This window comes from Pan paniscus, chromosome 11, assembly GCF_029289425.2.
Source record: "Pan paniscus chromosome 11, NHGRI_mPanPan1-v2.0_pri, whole genome shotgun sequence".
NCBI classification, from domain to species: domain Eukaryota; kingdom Metazoa; phylum Chordata; class Mammalia; order Primates; family Hominidae; genus Pan; species Pan paniscus.
This window is the reverse complement of record NC_073260.2, coordinates 27831245-27850076: the sequence shown is the minus strand read 5'-3', so window position 1 is coordinate 27850076 and position 18832 is coordinate 27831245. Positions and strand designations below refer to the sequence as shown.

Below are 18832 nucleotides of genomic sequence, written 5' to 3'. Positions count from 1 at the left end.
AACGGACAAGGCCAGCTGACATCTCAAAGTCCTGTCTGAGCAGCTGAGCTTCCAAAGACTAATTGCTAAAAAGACTAGATCGAGTTACTGTATCCAAAATATTTGGCTATTCCTAATCGGACTGTGGTTAAGAAAAGGCCTCCTGCAGCTTTGCTCAGTTGTCAGGCAGGCAATTTCCCATGCTTAGCACCAGTTAGAAAATTATAAGGGGAAAAAAAAGTCCCTAACAATAAGATTGCCAAGTAAATCTGGAGTTTCCTTCTTGGTAATGATTTTGATTTTTCACAACCTGAGAGGGAATCTACAAGTTGCCCTTTGTCAGCCCCTTCCTTTCTAGCCCCCCCATCTCCATACAGTTGTGTGGTGGTTAACCAGTGGGGCTATAAGGTTTCATTCCCATTAGTCAAGCTCATCATAGAATAAATAACCATTGATTTATGGTTGCCTGGATCCTGATTAGAGTCTGGAAGATTCCTTTTTTTCCTACTTTCTCGTACTTTCTCCTTTTTTGGGGGGGGACCATAGGTAATTTGTGATCTCTCTTAATAGCACAGAATCACTGTAGCAGAAACAGACTCTGTATGAGGAGCTTAGAAGACTGGTCTTTGTTTTGAGTCTGTTGCCAATAGGAGTTAAAGAGTCTCTGGTCCTCTTGGCCATTCATCTCCACACCCGTAAAATGAGAGGCCTGTACAAGGCATCTCACAGGACTGGGATTTAATGAATATGGTTCTCTGGTTGATACTGCTTTTGGACCTCAGAGTGTGGAGTGGGAGGGATGTGGTTTCAGCATAAGAGAGTAGGGAGTGGGGAATGGAGCGCATGGCAGGGCACCAGAGAAATAAAACAAGGACAATCAAGGAATGGAGGGAAGCTGCTGCTCCCTTCCCTTTTAGTGGCAATTGTCAGCCTGCTGAGGCCAAGATGCCCTACTGCTCCAAGAAGCACTGCCCAAGATTTCTGAAGGGCATGGCAGTCTGCTCTTCCCTTCACCCACAGCAAGTCACACTTTATTCCTCTCGCACCTCCAGCAATGTCTCTAATATCCAGAGGAACCTGAATATTTTACCAGCCAGACCAAGGTGTTCTGTTTCTAAATCAAATCATCACTGTCTTTTTACAATTTTGCATTAAATGATAGGTAAAAACTAAAACTTTTAATAACTGTTTCTTTTATATTTGTAGATCCTGCTGTTTCTCTACATAAAAATCTAATATAAGCTGATTTAGCACAAAATATGTGAAATTATATATATTTTTATTTCTTTTGTTATTGTTTTTGTTATTATTATTATTTTGAGACAGGCTGTCACTTTGTCACCCAGGCTGGAGTGCAGTGGCAGGAACACAACTCACTGCAGCCTCGCCTCCCAGGCTCAAGCAATCCTCCCACTTCAGCCTCTTGAGTAGCTGGGACTACAGGTGTACACCACCACACCCAGCTTATTTTCGTATTTTTTGTAGAGACGGCATTTTGCCGTGTTGCCCAGGATGGTCTCAAACTCCTGAGCACTCACAAAGTGACTCTGTCTTAAAAAAAAAAAAAAAAAAAGAATATATGAAAATCTTTCTAATAATTTCAGAGTCACTGGCCTATGGCATATCTGTGAATTTTCTCCTTGTCCAGCCTTGTGACATATGGGATCGTGTGCACGCGCTCATTACCTGGGGGAAGTGGGCCGGTTCTGTTATATGTAGAGATGGCTCCACATATGGCAATCCTTCCAAATTTCTTCATCTGGCCGATAACAGTGTTTGAAAACTCTCCACCTACCTAAACAGATAGCAAAGACAAAACGTTAAATAATCTAAATACTAGAGATTCAGGAGAATCATTAAGTCACAAGCATTATTTTACAATACCTGTTTTAGCAGCAACAAAACTGACTGAATTAGCCCAACAGTGCAGAAGACTGCAGTTAGAAAAAGACATTAGAAACAGGCATTTTCGGCCGGGCACGGTGGCTTACACCTGTAATCCCAACACTTTGGAAGGTTGAGGTGGGTGGATCACCTGAGGTCAGGGGTTCCAGACCACCCTGGCCAACATGGTAAAACCCTGTCTCTACTAAAGATACAAAAAATTAGAAGGGCATGGTGGTGGGCACCCATAATCCCAGCTACTTGGGAGGCTGAGGCAGGAGAACTGCTTGAACCCAGGAGGCGGAGGTTGCATTGAGCTGAGATCACACTACTGCACTCCAGCCTGGGCAAGAGAGCAAGACTCCATCTCAAGAAAAAAAGAAAAATAAATAAACAGGCTTTTTCATTTGATTCTAAGACCATACCTTTTATAACTTATACATTTTCCTTTATTATATATTGAGGTTCTCTGATCAGTCCAATAACCTCATTGTCTTATAATTTAAAGGTATGGAAAAATACTCAAAAGGTGTATAGAGAACAAAGTTGGAAGACTGGCACTTTTCAATTTCAAAACTTAATACAAAGCTAAATTAATTAAGATAGTGTGAGAGTAGAAATACAGATCAATGGAACTGAATCACGAGTCCAAAAATGAACCCTTACATTTAGGATCAATTGGTTTTCTACAGAAGTGCTAAAGCAGTTCAATAGAGGAAAAATAGTCCTTTCAATAAACGTGCCGAACAACTGGATTTCCACATGGAAAATAATGCAATTGGGCCTCTTCCTTATACTACACACAAAAATTAACTTAAAATGCATCGTAGACCTGAATGTAAGAGCTAAAACTATAAAACTCTTAGAAGAAAACACAGGAATAAATCTTCATGACCCTGAGAAAGGAAAAGCCTTCTTAGACATGACACCAAAAGCTCAAGGAACAAAAGAAAAATAGATTAATTGGGCTTCATCAAAATTTAAAACTTTCATGCTTCAAAGAATACCATCAAGAAAGTGAAAGCCAGCCTGGGCAACATAGTGAGACTCCATCTCTACAAAAAAATAAATACATAAAAATTAGCTGGGTATGATGGAGCATGTCTGTGGTCCCAGCTACTTGGGAGGCTGAGGCAAGAGGATCGCTTGAACCTGGGAGGTCAAGGCTGCAGTGAGCTGTCATCACATTGGGAGACATCAGATTGGGAGACAGAGTGAGACTGGTGAGACTGAGTCTCAAAAAAAAAAAAGGGCAAAAACAAAAACAGAAAGAAGGTTAAAGGCAATTCACTGAATAGGAGAAAATATTTGCAAGCCATATAGAGTTGGTCCTCATTATTAGTGGGTTTCATATTTGCATATTGTAAACTACTTGCTAAAATTTTATTTGTAACCTCAAACCAGTACTCACTAAGCTCTCCCTGGTCACTTGCAGACATACATGGAGCAGTAAAAAAGATGCAGATGTTCTCTGAGGCTGAATAAGACCATGCTCTGCCTTCTTGTTTCAACTGTTACACAGAGATGACCAGAGGATGGGGCCACTGCAGTGCAGTTCAAGAGGCTCTGGTTCGGGGAAGAGTTGGATGGGGTATGAATCCCAACTCTGGGGGTATTAGCTAGTGGAGTGGCCATAGGCAAGTTACTTAACACTTCTTAACCTCCCTTTGTCTTTCATAAAATAAAAGCTACTAGGATGAGTTGTTTTAAGGATTTCAGATTATAGTCTATGTGAGATATGTGCAAACATGTACATATTTCCCCTAGAAGCAATGGTTTTCAGCCTTGGTGGTGACCTTATAGAACATAAATATTGCGAATAATGAAAATCCACTGAATCTAATAAGGGACTTGTATCGGTAAGATGTAAAGAACTCTTGGCCAGGTGTGGTGGCTCATGCCTACAATCCCAGCACTTTGGGAGGCCAAGGCAGGTGGATCACCTGAGGTCAGGAGTTCGAGACCAACCTGGCCAACATGATGAAACTCCGTCTCTATTTAAAATACAAAAATTAGCCGGGCATGGTGGTGCATGCCTGTAATCCCAGCTACTCGGGAGGCTGAGGCAGGAGAATCACTTGAACTCGGGAGGTGGAGGTTGCAGTGAGCCAAGATCGCGCCACTGCACTCCAGCCTGGATGACAGAGCAAAAAACTGTCTCAAAAAAAAAAAAAATCTTACAACCTCACAAATAACCTAATTCAAAAATGGGCAAAGATTTTGAACAGATATTTCTCCAAAGAAGATATACAAATGGCAAATACATACGTTGAAAGATCCTTAATATTGTTAGCCATAGGGAAATGCAAGTCAAACTCAAATCAGAATGAAATATCACTTCAAACCTACTAGGATGGTTATAATAAAAAAGACAGACAATAGCACGTGTTGGTGAGTATGTAGAGAAGTTGGAACCCTCATACACTGCTTGTGGGAATGTAAAGTACTGTAGCCACTTTGCAAAACAGTTTGACAGCTCCTCAAAATGTTAAACATGAAATTATCATATGACCCAGCAATTCTACTCATAGGTATATACTTAAAAGAAATGAAAACATCCACACAAAAACCTCTGCATGAATGTTCATAGTAACATTATACTTCATAGCCAGAAAGTATAAGCTAATACCCATCAGGCTGGGTGTGGTGGCTCACGCCTGTAATCCTAGCACTTTGGGAGGCCGAGTTGGGAGGTTTGCTTGAGCCCAGGAGTTCCAGACCAGCCTGGGCAACATGGCGAAACCCCATCTCTACTAAAAATATAAAAATTAGTTGCGTGTGGTGGCACATCCCTATAGTCCCAGCTACTTGGGAGGCTGAGGTGGAAGGATTGCTTGAGCGAGGGAGGTCGAGGCTGCAGTGAGCCACGATCACACCACTGCACTCCAGCCTAGGTGACAGAGTGAGATCCTGTCTCAAAAAACAAAAAAAAGGAATAAAGCACTGATAAATTCTATGATATGGATGAAACTTGAAAACATTTTGCTAAGTGAAAGATGCCAGTCATAAGAGACCACTTTTAGTGGGGAGGAGGGTGGTAATGGAGAGTGACTGCTAATGAGTAGCGTTTTTTGGGGGGGTGATGAAAATATTCTTAAACTGGTTGTACAATTTTGCCAATATAGTAAAAAACATTGACTTCTACACGTTAAATGAGTGAATTACATGGTACATGAATGATATCTCAATAAAGCTGTTTTTTAAAAAAGGCATATATACTTTCTTCATGTACCCCAAAATGGAAACTCTAGGAATATATTCCCTTGTATCAGCGGTCCTCAACCTTTTTGGCACCAGGGAGCAGTTTCATTGGAAGACAATTTTTCTATCGATTGTTGGGGGGATGGTTTCAAGGATGATTCAAGTACATTGTGTTTATTGTGCACTTTATTTCTATTATTATTGCAATGTAATATACAATGAAATAATTATACAACTCACCATAACCATAGAATCAGTGGGTGAGTTTTCCTGCAACTAGACGGTCCCATCTGGGGGTGATGGGAGACAGTGACAGATCATCAGGCATCAGGCATCATCAGGCACCTGAGTAGTGCGATCTCCATAAGGAACGCACAACCTAGATCCCTCACATGCATAGTTCACAACAGGGTTTACACTTCTATGGGAATCTAATGCTGCCACTGTTCTGAGAGGAGGCGGAGCTCAGGCAGTAATGGGAGCAATGGGGAAGGGCTGTAAATACAGATGAAGCTTTGCTTGCTCACCTGCCCCTCACCTCCTGCTGTGCATCCCAGTTCCTGATAGGCTATGGACCACTAACCATCCATGGCCCAGGGGTAGGAGACTCCTGCTTTATATAGTACTTCCATAATAAATTAGATATTAAGTCCAGTTTGTACTTACATTATCAAAATAACAATCATAACCATCAGGAGAGGCTTTCTTCAAGGTTTCTTCCAAAGACTCTACCGTCTTGTAGTTAAAGACGACATCAAATCCAAGCTTTTGAAGGTAGGCAACCTTTTCATCAGACCCTACTGCTCCAACAACTTTGCAGCCCTAAGTAGAAAAAAAAAAAAAAAAAAGGAAACCATGAATAAGTCACAAGCATGGACCAACACTACTTTCCTGGTCTCGTATGCCTAGGTTCCCTAGGAACACTCTCTTAGGTGCTGAGCCACATATAAAAGGAATACCATAATGGGCCAACAGATCCCATAGGTGAAATCAGTCCCCGGACCATCCTACAACTCAGCTTCAGCTTGCTTCTGACCACCCAGCAGGTCCCTTCTGCATTTATTTGGTTCATAGTTCCACCAGCTGGTTTCACAACCAATCCATTTGACTTCCTTGGTTCTTTGTTTCTGGGCTTCTCTTCCTTGCAATGCAGTGTATGCCATCTCTTGGTACAGTCATTCTTCAGACTATTATTTTGTCTCAGCTCTGTGACTCCCACATCACAGACAGCCCTCCTAGTAACTGCCCCCTTATCCTTTTTTGATTTTTTAAATGTTTATATTTTTTTGAGACATGGTCTCACTCTGTTGCCCAGGCTGGAGTGCAGTAGCACGAACATGGCTCACTGCAACCTTGACCTCTTAAGCTCGTGATCCTCCCACCTCAGCCTCCTAAGTAGCTGGGACCACAGGTGCATACCACTACATCTGGCTTTATATTTTTTAAATTTTCACAGAGACAGGGTCTCACTATATTGCCCAGGCTGATCTCGAACTCCTAGGCTCAAGTGATCCTTCTGCCTTGGCCTCCTAAAGTGCCCAGGCTGATCTTGAACTCCTGGGCTCAAGTGATCCTCCTGCCTCAGCCTTCTAAAGTGCTCGGATTACAGGCATGAGCCACTGCACCAGGCCCCCTTTATCCTTTGATTTAGTCCAAAGCACCAGACTACACGCTTCCTAATCACAGAGGAGCTAGGAAGCATTCTGAAAAGCACTTTCAGGATGACACTACAGATTATAGTGGTTCATAGAAACTAGCTTTTCAGAAAGCTCCCTTATACTCTAAATGTATTATGAAGACCAGAATATGTGCCACTGTGCATTTTCAATCGAGGAAAAACCCCAGTTGGATTTACATGAATCTCTGTACAAATAGTGACGGCCACAGGCTTTTTCCATTCTTTCATGATTCCAGAAAAAACTATGGCAAGGGAGCCCTCCTTGGTCCTTTTTCCTTCTAAGACTATAGACTATCATAGGATGATCTCTTTCACTCTTATGACCTCCTTTATGCAGATTATTAATTAATCTATTAATTCTATCTATTAATGTTAGCCCATTTTTTTTCTCCTGAGTTCCAAATCAGTATTTCCAACAACCTATAGATGTCCTCACACTTGGATGTCCTGTAGGTCCCTCATAAATAGTGTGTTCAAAAGGGAATATACTTTTTTCCTTGCTTCTTACTTATTTCTTTTCTATCCACTATTATAGAGAATGATACAACTCAGTTATCCAACCCTGAAACATGGCTCAAAGGAGAAGCTTTCCTTTGTCTTATGATCCATGTCCAATCATCTGGTTTTCTTCCTCTTTTTTAACCAAACAGCCTTAAAATCCGACTCTGGGCCAGGCGCGGTGGCTCACGCCTGTAATCCCAGCACTTTGGGGGGCTGAGGTGGGTGGATCACCGGAGGTCGGGAGTTCGAGACCAGCCTGACCAACACGGAGAAACCCCATCTCTACTAAAAATACAAAATTAGCCAGGCGTGGTGGCACATGCCTGTAATCCTAGCTACTCGGGAAGCTGAGGCAGGAGAATAACTTGAACCCGGGAGGCAGAGGTTGCAGTGAGCTGAGATCGCACCATGGCACTCCAGCCTGGACAACAAGAGCGAAACTCCAACTCAAAAAAAAAAAAAAAAAAAAAAAGCTGACTCTGACTTCCAATCTTTGTCGATGCATCAAAATTTTCATTTGAATTATTGTAAGAGCCTCCTAAGTGGACTTCTTGTTTCTAGTATAGCGTCCCTAGGAACTATTATCCTACCAAGGCCTAAGTGATGTTTCTAAAAAGCAGAACCAATCATGTTACTTCTTTAAGGACTGAGTATAAATTCCTTAGCATGGCAGTCTCCAGTGGAATTTCTACAGGGAAGAGAAGATATTTTAAAAGATGTGTTCATACCGTTTCAAGTTTCTCAGTGAAATTCAAAAGGATACTGCATTAGTCAACAAGTGCAGGTTATGGGGAAAGGAAGCAATCCTAGAATATGAGGAGCCTCAGCTATGAAAAACTTAATTGCTAATCTAGAAACTGATGCTGCTGCAAGTCATGTAATTCAATTGGAGGACCAGATTAAGAAAGTACGGAATGCAGAGGAAAAAGTACAAAAGATGTAATTATGAGAGCAAAGAGAGCATACAAGAATAGTCCTAAGGGAAACAGAATGAACATATACCATTCCTCATGAAGAAAACAGAATAGATGAAAAAAATAATTAAATAGAAGAAGAAAACTGTTCTTCATCTGAAGAAAAACGTTGGTCTTCAGATTATAATGGCTAACTAAGTTGCAGGCAGGATTAAACAAAGACAGATATAGACATTTCCTGGTGATATTTCTAAACTCAAAGAATAACAAGAAATGCTTATAAGCACCTAAAAGAAAAGTCTAATTACCTAAAAAGGAAAGAGAATCAGATTGGCTTTGAATGTCTCATCTGCAACCCTAAATAGAAATTGAAAAAGTAGAGCAATTTTATAGAACTCTGAGAGAAAGGGATTGGGTCCTTTGAATTTTTTTTTTTAATTTAGAGACAAGGTCTCACAACATTGCCCAGACTGGTCTTGAACTTCTGAGCTCAAGGGATCCTCTTGCCTCAGCCAGAATTCTGAGAAGCTGAGATTATAGGCACACAGCACTGCACCTGGCAGGTCCTTTGAATTCTATATGCATCAAAATTAAAAGGCATTTTCAGATGTCATAACCCAAAAGTTTTAATGATAATGAGATTTTTATTATTTATTAGATTATTGAATAAAAATCTAGGATGTAGGGTAGAATATGGGGAAAAAATATACTGTTTGAAGTTCATATACATGTATTGTATATGTTTATTTATAAAATATGTATATGAATAGTAGCAGGATATAAATAAAACAGATTTTAAATAATTGGTAAAAAGGTAAACACTAGCAGAATGTAAATAAAACTTAGGTTCTCAGTAATTAGAGAAAAAAGAACAAAGAAAATATCACAGAAAGAAATAACCGATAAACGGAAAACAAAGTAAGATAATATAAATATGACCAAACATTCCAGTTATGACAATTAATAAGAATGACTTAAATTTAACTATTACAACACTGAGACTTTCAGATGGGTGAAAAATGCAAATAGCTGCATTTTACAGAAACACACATAAAATGGACAGAAAGGTTGAATATAAAAGAATAGGTTTAAGCACAAGTCCTATCAAACTTATGGGATAAAAGCCCCTTGTGATTTAATAGGATATTTGAAATTGGAATATTTAGAAATAATCCTAATTCATTTTGTAATTTTAGCACAATCCAAGCCTAGCTAAATTCCAGAACAAAAAGTAAACTTTAAACCAAACTCACTTGTGACTATAGATGCAAAAATTCTATTTTAAATGTTATCAAGTCAATTCCAAAGGTATAAGCCCATAATATACCATACATACGTAAAGCTTATTCTGCAAATGTCAGAATGGTTCGACATTGGAAAACTAATGTAATTCATTCACTGAAAAGTGAACCTGATAAATGCTGCAATGGCATTTGATAAAATTTAATATCTATTCCTATTTATTTACTTACTTAAACAAATTATTCTACAACTTCTATGGTAGCCTCACATTTGTATTCCAAGCTCCTATTAGCACTGGAGACCAGTCCAAACCCTTGGCCGTTGGTTGTAACCCTGTACTCATCTGTACTCCATCTAACTTGTCCCCTAGGACCTAGGTCCTGAATCCTGCATCCCAGCCTTGGGCAAAGGATCAGTTGAGCCAGATCACCTTCCCACTATGTAATAACAAATCCATACTGTGTCTGAGTTGTTGCCTACTCTATACACCCACCATCAGATTGGATCCCTTGAGCAGACATCTGCTTAAATCAGAGCCAACGTTTCCTTGTCTTAGGTACCTCCCAGGAGTTAGTTCCCAAGCCATGGCCCCACTGCTCTGGGCTGAATGCCCATTTCCTTCTAGTACAACAGCCTTGGCAGTGGGGCCACGTGGGTGATGACTCTTAGCTGGCTCATCTCAAGTCCCTTCTTCTATTGCTAAGGACAATCATGAAGAAAGAAGATTAAGCTGTAGCGATAGAATGTTCAGTAAAAAATATGAAAATGATAAATGCCGATAAACTCACTACTCTAGACAGAGGCCATTTCTGACTTGATTATCTGCAATGTTATCAAATAACAATGTTCAGCTTATCTTTGGTATAGTTTTCCCCATTCCTCCAATTTCTCAATCTCCAACTTCTAAAGAAGACAACTAGACTATAAACTCCCTGAGGCCAAGGAAGATTTGCTGTGTTCACTGTTGCATTCCCAATGGGTTTTGAATAAAGGCTTGTTACTGGAGAAAGGCACTTACCTTGAGCTTTGCAATCTGCCCCACGACTGAGCCCACAGCTCCAGCTGCTGCATTAACCATCACTGTTTCTCCACCCTTCACACCACAGATTTCAAGTAGGCCAAAGTAGGCAGTCAGGCTAAAGGAAGAAAATTAAGGATATATGAATAGAGTTGTTTCTTTCCTCTATAACTCATTTATATATATCTTGAAAGCCTTCTCAGTGGCCCAGTGCCATGGGTCCAAGTAAAAGACAAAAATATAGGAAATAAATATTGCCAGCCACTGTTGCTTTACTTCCTCCATCTCTACTGTCAGATAGGAATAAAGATGATGTGAACTAGGGAGGGAAGGGAGAGTTGGCTAGAAAGGGGCTGTATCCTGTCCATTCACAGGCCAAATTTCAGGGGCAAAAGATGGATTATCTTTCTCAAACTTTGGGGATTCAAGAAGAGAGAGCTGTGCCTCATTCCCATATAAGTTCTATGTAGATGATGAGCTTCATGGGAGAAGCCCCCATGTTATCATGGCGACATAGCCACAGAGTAGCTACAATGCTGTGATATTAGGCATGAGAGGGTCACAGGGAGCATCTGGAGCTTTCCATGGCTCCAAAGTGGTATGGAAGACCTTCTGAAACTTCCCCGTATTACCCCAAGTAAGATGTCAAAGTTAGCTTGCAGGAAAAGAGCTACTGGACCTACCAAGATGCAGCACTGGCAGTACTGATGGGGACTGGGTGAAGACACCACCGCATCTCATTGGATTGCGAGTTTGGAAGGTGATATGATTGAAGACTTTCTTCACAACCAAAGTTTCCTTGTGTCTCCCTTCACCTCTTCTCCCCTACACCTGGCTCACAGTCCAGAGGGAATGACGGGTAACAGAGGAGAACAGAGAGGAAGAGCTCTCATCCGTAGAGGGTACAGGGCAGGCAGGAAAGACCAAGAAGTGCTGGAATCGTTTAGTGCCCACTAATTGAATGTAAGAAGGTATTAAGCATCCTCTACTTTCACAATGATGTCCTTGGCAGTGGCAATTTTGAGGAGTTCAAATTCTGAGTGAAATATGAATTTGGGGTACATAGGAGTTGTTTTTGTTTAGAGGTGATCATTTGGCACTGTATATATATTTCCATTTCATTCCTCAGAAGACCTTCAAAGTTGTAAAAAAGGAAAGGGAAGGAAGAGTGGGAAGAAGGAAAGGGGGAAAGGATCTCAAAACTTAGAGAAAGGAAGTAACTTTGAGCAGGAGACCAGCTTAAGACCAGTACAGATCAAGATCAAGAAGTTGTTGTTGTCCCCCTTCTACTGACACTGAACTTGTATTATCCCTTGGAGCTTTGCAACAACCGCAGGGAGAAGAAAAAAGAAATCCTGAGTTTTAAATTTGAAATGATGTGAGAAATCACTGAATTTAACTGAGGTTTTCTCTTATTACACCAGCCAAAAGGAGGGCTTGAGGTAGAAATGAAGTTCAGTAGTGGAAAATGTTAAGCTATATTTTTGCAGACCTGAATCTCAGCCAATAAAATCCAGACCCATTATAGTGATTGTTAAGCCACTTGCAGAATTTCAGACAAATTCATGTAAAGTTATTTCTGCATTAAAAAAAAAAACTACATGTTGACATTACTTAGCTTACACACCTCTGACTATATTTGGGGCCCATGAGAGGTTGGCATTGAATAGAAGGCAGTGAGAGGCACAGGCAGCATTTTTTTCTAAGAATCCAAATATCTAACATGCATTCCTTAGTGGCTTGGTCAGATGAATAAGAAATATACATAAGTGAATAAATTATCTTCTCTTTCAGGAGTCAGGATCTCCTAATATATTACAAATTACCTTCTCAACAACCAAAGTTTCCTCATGTCTACCTTCACCTCTCCTTCCCCACACCTGGCTCACGGTGCAGAGGGAAGGATGAGCAGGATAACGAAGGAGGAGGAAGAGCTCTCACCCATAGAGGGTACAGGGCAGGCAGGAAAGAATAAGAAGTGCTGGAACTGTTTAGTGTCCACTAATTGAATGTAAGAAGGTATTAATTTTAGTAAACATTAATTACTAAAATGTCTATGCATGCCGGGCATGGTGGGTCTAACTGAAATTTTGTATCCTTTGACCAACATCTCCCCAACCCTTCAGCCTCCCGGCCCCTGGTAACTATCATTCTACTCTCTAATTCTATGAGTTCAACTTTGTTAGATTCCACATTGAAGTGAAATAATGTGGTATGGGCCTTTCTGTGCCTGGCTTATTTCACTTAACATAAAGTCCTCCAATGTTGTCACAAATGACAAGATTTTCTTCTTTTTTAAGGCTGGATAGTATTCCGCTATGTATATAGACCACGTTTTCTTTATCCATTCACCCATTGATGGACACTTAGGTTGATCTTCCTTCTTAGTCCTGCCCTCTTCTCTAATCAGCCCCTGAGCCTATCATGCATCAAATATCTTCCTGTTGATCAAGTTCTGAATAAACCATTTTGGAAAATCAGAGTGTCAGACATTCAAACAAATGGAATATATCCATGAAACTCACCCTGGCATGCCAACTGTCCCCAGAGCCAAAGACAGTGGTATTGTGTCTGGCCACTCTGTCAGCAGCTTTTCCAGATCTTTCCCATCAGAAATGGAGTGTGTTGTCCAGCCTGGAGAAGCCAGTACAATAGTTCCTTTTGGTAGGGCTGCATTTTTACTTTCCACAACTCTGAAAGATAAAGCACATTAAGGCATTAAGGCATGTGACATGTCTTCCCTTTCAAGGGAGTCAGGATGCTGTGCGGTTTGTGTTGACAAAAGTGCACTGAGGTTGATATTCCACGACTGATAGTCCACCACCCCTCTCCATCTTAATTCTTAGCCATCGGCATAGGGGTCACCAGAGAACTCTCAACTGGCCCAGCCACTTGAGGAGTGGCTCATGGGGTGAGGAGCGCCTGTTCTCACCCACTTCTCTTCCTTTTAAGCAAGAGGCCTCTGTCCTGTGGCTCAAGGTGACCTGGACACTAGCCTTCTCTTCTTCAGGTGTTGCTCTCTTTCCCTTAGCCTTCCACTTTCCAGAATCTTTGAGATTTTCCTCTCTACTGTCCCTTTCACTCAACATATAAGCATGCTCAACTCTGCCATCTTATAATCCCATCCCTCCCCTATCTCCTTGCCCCTTCGTCTTCCTTTTTCAGCCAAACTTCTTCACTTCCCATTCATGTGCTAACCCGCTGCAACCTGCCTTCCACCCCTACTACTCCACTAAGGTCACAACAACCTCCTGAGCACAAAATCCAGTGGACATTCCTTAATCATTGTCTGATTTTACTTTTCCACTCTCTCTCTCCTCTCTCTGTCTCTCTCTCTCTCTCTATATATATATGCATACTTTTTTTTTTTAAGATGGAGTCTTGCTCTTGTCACCCAGGCTGGAGTGCAATGGTGTGATTTCAGCTCACTGCAACCTTCACTTCCTGGGTTCAAGCAATTCTCCTGCCTCGGCAGCTGGGATTATAGGTGCCCACCACAACACCAGGCTAATTTTTGTATTTTTAGTAGGGACAGGGTTTCACCATGTTAGCCAGGCTGAACTCGAACTCCTGACCTCAGGTGATCCACCTGCCTTGGCCTCCCAAAGTGCTAGGATTACAAGTGTGAGCCACTGCGCCCGGCCTACCCTTTTCCACTCTATTAACACAGGGTCACCCAAAAGTCTTCCCTCATTGGTTCCCAGGGTACTGACCTCTGCTGGCTTTTTTCCTCCTCCTCTAAGCTGCACCCTTTCTGTCTCATTTACTGATTCCCTTTTCTTCATCCAACTCTTTATCCTTCTTTACCATCTTTCCTCCCCAGATCATAAAGTTATATAACGCATATTTAGTCTAGAAAATTTTAAACATATAAAATAAAAATATCAGTTCTAATCTGACAGCACAAAGACAACTGCTAACATTTGGGTGTATTTTATGTCAATATTAATGGTATATTTAAAAATGTGTACCATATGTATGCATTTATTTATTTATTTATTTTTGGAAACAGAGTCTCGCTCTGTTGCCTGGCTGGGTGCAATGGTGCCATCTCGGAATACTGCAACCTCTGACTCCCGGGTTCAAGCAGTTCTCCTGCCTCAGCCTCCCAAACAGCTGGGAATACAGGCGCGTGCCACTACGCCCAGCTAATTTTTGTATTTTTAGTAGAGACGGGGTTTTGCCATATTGGGCAGGATGGTCTTGATCTCTTGACCTCGTGATCCGTCTGCCTCAGCCTCCCAAAGTGCTGAAATTACAGGCGTGAGCCACCGCGCCCGGATGTATTATACATATTTACATAATTGAAGTAATGTTATATGTTTTATAACCAATAATTTATCTGTCAACATTACGTTGGTCTATATAATTTATACTTTTTTCCATGTTAGTAAGAATCCTTCAAACAATGTAATGAATTTAATTACACCGCCATTATTAGGATACTTTCAGTATTTTTCCTAATGTTATTTTTTTCCTTTTTTCTGAGTCTGCTTGCTAGGTAATATATTTTAATTAATATTCATAAACATGATTATTATTTCTTTCTTTTTTTTTTTTTGAGACATAGTCTCTCTCTGTTGCTCAGGCTGGAGTGTAGTGTTGCTCATGGCTCACTGCAACCTCAACCTCCCCTGAGCTCAAATGATCCTCCCACCTTGGCCTCCTGAGTAGCTGGGACCACAGTAGCACACTACCACATCCAGCTAATTTTTTTTTTTTTTTTTTTTGAGACGGAGTCTCGCTCCCCAGGCTGGAGCACAGTGGCGTGATCTCAGCTCACTGCAAGCTCCGCCTCCCTGGTTCACACCATTGTCCTGCCTCAGCCTCCCGAGTAGCTGGGAGTACAGGTGCCCACCACCACACGCGGGTAATTTTTTGTATTTTTAGTAGATATAAATATAGATGTATTTGTATATTTAGTAGAGACGGGGTTTCACCTGTTAGCCAGGATGGTCTCCATCTCTTGACCTTGTGATCTGCCCATCTCGGCCTCCCAAAGTGCTGGGATTACAGGCGTGAGCCACGTGCCCAGCCAATTTTTTTTTTTTTTGAGACAAGAGTTTCAATCTGTTGCCCAGGCTGGAGTGCAATGGCGTGATCTCAGCTCACTGCCACCTCCGCCTCCCAGGTTCAAGCAATTCTCGTCCCTTGGCCCCCTGAATAGCTAGGATTACAGGCGCCCACCACCACGCCTGGCTAATTTTTGTATTTTTAGTAGAGACGAGGTTTCACCATGTTGCCCAGGCTAGTCTTGAACTCCTGACCTCAGGTGATCCACCCACCTCAGCCTCCCAAAGTACTGAGATTACAGGCGTGAGCCACTGCACCCAGACTTTTTTGTATTTTTTTGTAGAGACGGGGTTTACCACGTTGTCCAGGGTGGTCTCAAACTCCTAGATCCACCCACCTCGACCTCCTGAAGTGCTGGGATTATAGGAATGAGGGACTGCACCTGGCTCAATACTGTTGCCTTAGTCAGGATTTCTATAAATGGTATTATTAGGTCAAAGAGTATTAAAACATTTGTAACTCTTGCTGCATATTGCCAAATTCCCAAATTCCTTTCTAGAAGGTTGTGCCAACTTCCACTTCCACCATCAATGTATGAGTGTATTATCTCCATTACTATTATATTTTCAAAAATAGTTTGCCAATCCAGCAAACACAAATACATGCTCATTTCTTTAATTATTAGCAAGAAACGTATAAGACCTATATGAAGAAAACTGTTAATGGGATATAAGACAAAATGAATAAATGGAGAAGCATACCTTGTGTTTGGAGAGAGAAATTGTAAGGATTCAGTTTCCTCTAAATAAATCTGTAAGGTCATTGAAATCCCAGTAAAGATCCATAGACGATTTCTACCAATGGTATTATAATAACTGGCTAGTCATTGAGACACAAAATTTAAAAAAATAAAGAATGAGATGTTTGGTTTTTTTAAGAGACAGGGTTTTGCCATGTTTCCCACACTGGTCTTGAACTCCTGAATTCAAGCAATCCATCCACCTTGGCCTCCCAAAGTGTTAGGATTACAGGCGTGAGCCACTGAACCTGCCCCCACTCATTATTCTAATATAAAAGCTAAATAACTCAAAATTTTTGTCGTAAAAAATTAAAGTATAAAATACAGAAAACATGAATACTTTTTTTTTTTTTTGAGATGGAGTCTCGCTCTGTCATCCAAAGCTGGACTGCAATGGCGCGATCTCTGCTCACTGCAACCTCCTCCTTGGTTCAAATGATTCTCCTGCCTCAGCTTCCCAAGTAGCTGGGATTACAAGCACCCACCACTGTGCCCAGCTAATTTTTGTATTTTTAGTAGAGACGAGGTTTCACCATGTTGGCCAGGCTGGTTTTGAACTCCCAACCTCAGGTGATCCACCCACCTTGGCCTCCCAAAGTGCTGGGATTGCAAGCGTGAGCCACTGCCCCCGGCATGAATAAATATTTTAGTAATTATGGAGTGGGGAATCCCTTTCTAAGCATGAGATGAAACCAAAGGACCATAATTATAAATACTTACAATTTTATCACATAAAATTTTAAACTGTAATTGGACACAGAACAAAGATCAACAAAGGCCTGAACATTTGCAACACTTAATATCCTGAACATACGAGAAGCTTTTACAAATCAATATAACGAATGATAAGACCTAAAGGAAAAGGGCAAAGGATATAAACAGATAATCCACAGAAGAAAACTGAGAATTAACTTACAAAAAGAAGGTCAATATCACTAATAATAAAAGAAATGCAAACTAAACTAAGCATAAAGTATCATTATATTTATCTCAGGTTGCCGAGACTGATGGTGAACAGTATAAGGGAAACAGGTTAATACTATTTGTAGGAGTGAACATTCATACATTTTTTTTTTTGAGACCAAGTCTCACTCTGTTGCCCAGGCTGGACTGCAGAGGTGTGATCTCAGCTCACTGCAACCTCTGCCTCCTGGGTTCAAGCGATTCTCATGCCTCAGCCTCCTGAAGAGCTAGGATTACAGATGCCCATCACCACACCTGGCTAATTTTTTTATTTTTAGTAGAGATTGGGTTTTGTCATGTTGGCCAGGCTGGTCTCAAATTCCTGACCTCAAGTGATCCTCCTGCTTCAGCCTCCCAAAATGCTGGGATTACAGGCATGAGCCACTGCGTCCAGCCTTCATATAATTTTTCTGAAGAACAATTTGTCATCACCTTTTCAGATTAAAAATATACATTTCTTTGGGTCTAGAATTTATACTTGTGGGAACTTAATGTAAAGCGATACTCATCCAAGAGGGTAAAGAATACACAGATACACACGTATAAATACATACATGCTCCTGGAAGAATTATTTGTCATAGAAAAAATTGAAAACAGTTGTTATCAGTAGTAGATTAGTTAAAAATAATTTGCAGCTATTAAAAGGTAGGTGGTATATTTATATACTGTCAATGAAAGATATCCTTAACATAATAATTGAGAGAAAGCAGTTTTCTGAAGGTCATATAATTCCATTTAAAATTTATATATAGGCCGGGCACGGTGGCTCATGCCTGTAATCCCAAAACTTTGAGAGGCCGAGGCGGGCGGATCACCTGAGGTCGGGAGTTCGAGACTAGCCCAACCAACATGGAGAAACCCCATCTCTACTAAAAATACAAAATTAGCTGGGTGCGGTGGTGCATGCCTGTAATCCCAGCTACTCGGGAGGCTGAGGCAGGAGAATCAGAATCACTTGAACCTGGGAGGTAGAGGTTGTGGTGAGCCAAGATTACGCCATTGCACTCCAGCATGGGCAACAAGAGTGAGACTCCGTCTCAAAAAAAATAATAATAAAATAAAATGAAATTTATATATAAAAGTATGTACACTGGACAATTTTTCTTTTTCTTTCTTTCTTTCTTTTTTTTTTTTTTTTTGAGATGGAGTCTCACTCTGTCGCCCAGGCTGGAGGGCAGTGGTGCAATCTTGGCTCACTGCAACCTCTGCCTCCCAAGTTCAAGCAATTCTCCTGCCTCAGCCTCCCAAGTAGCTGGGATTACAGGCATGCACTACCACACCCAGTTAATTTTTGTATTTTTAGTAGAGACGGGGTTTCACCATGTTGGCCAGGCTGGTCTCGAACACCTGACCTCAAGTGATCTGCCCACCTCAGCTTCCCAAAGTGCTGGGATCACAGGCGTGAGCCACTGTGCTGGCCCACAATTTTTGAAATAATAATATATTAACAATAGTTGTCTTTAAGGTTCAGATGACGGGAACTTTCAGTTTCTAAGATAAAAATTTTGTTTTATTTGAATTTTTACAATAATCATGGTAGACAGACCCCCTGAAACTATTGCTATGTTGAATTTTTACAATAATCATTGTAGGCAGACCCCCTGAAACTATTGCTATGGAATAAAAGATGAAATGCTCC

At 41.0% G+C, this 18832-nt stretch overlaps 2 protein-coding genes across 5 annotated transcripts in view; one reads left to right on the top strand and one right to left on the bottom strand.

The window, feature by feature from the left end:
* ZNF483 (zinc finger protein 483) overlaps nucleotides 1–5716 on the top strand; it is a 53442-nt gene extending 47726 nt beyond the window's left edge. For 2 of the 3 annotated variants that reach the window (XM_055117257.2, XM_055117256.2), the window contains one exon: nucleotides 3299–4822. In XM_055117257.2, the coding sequence (XP_054973232.1) occupies nucleotides 3299–3348 (50 nt within the window). In that variant the 3' untranslated portion in view covers nucleotides 3349–4822. Of the gene's footprint in view, nucleotides 1–3298 lie in introns of all 3 variants that reach the window. The other variant, XM_014346235.3, reaches the window with a different exon arrangement.
* PTGR1 (prostaglandin reductase 1) overlaps nucleotides 1–18832 on the bottom strand; it is a 43950-nt gene that overhangs the window by 10056 nt on the left and 15062 nt on the right. For both annotated transcript variants that reach the window (XM_003810866.4, XM_003810867.6), the window contains exons 5-8: nucleotides 12943–13110; nucleotides 10418–10535; nucleotides 5731–5886; nucleotides 1666–1774 (exon numbers count right to left, since the gene is read on the bottom strand). In XM_003810866.4, coding sequence (XP_003810914.1) covers nucleotides 1666–1774; nucleotides 5731–5886; nucleotides 10418–10535; nucleotides 12943–13110 — 551 coding nt within the window. The remainder of the gene's footprint in view (nucleotides 1–1665; nucleotides 1775–5730; nucleotides 5887–10417; nucleotides 10536–12942; nucleotides 13111–18832) is intronic.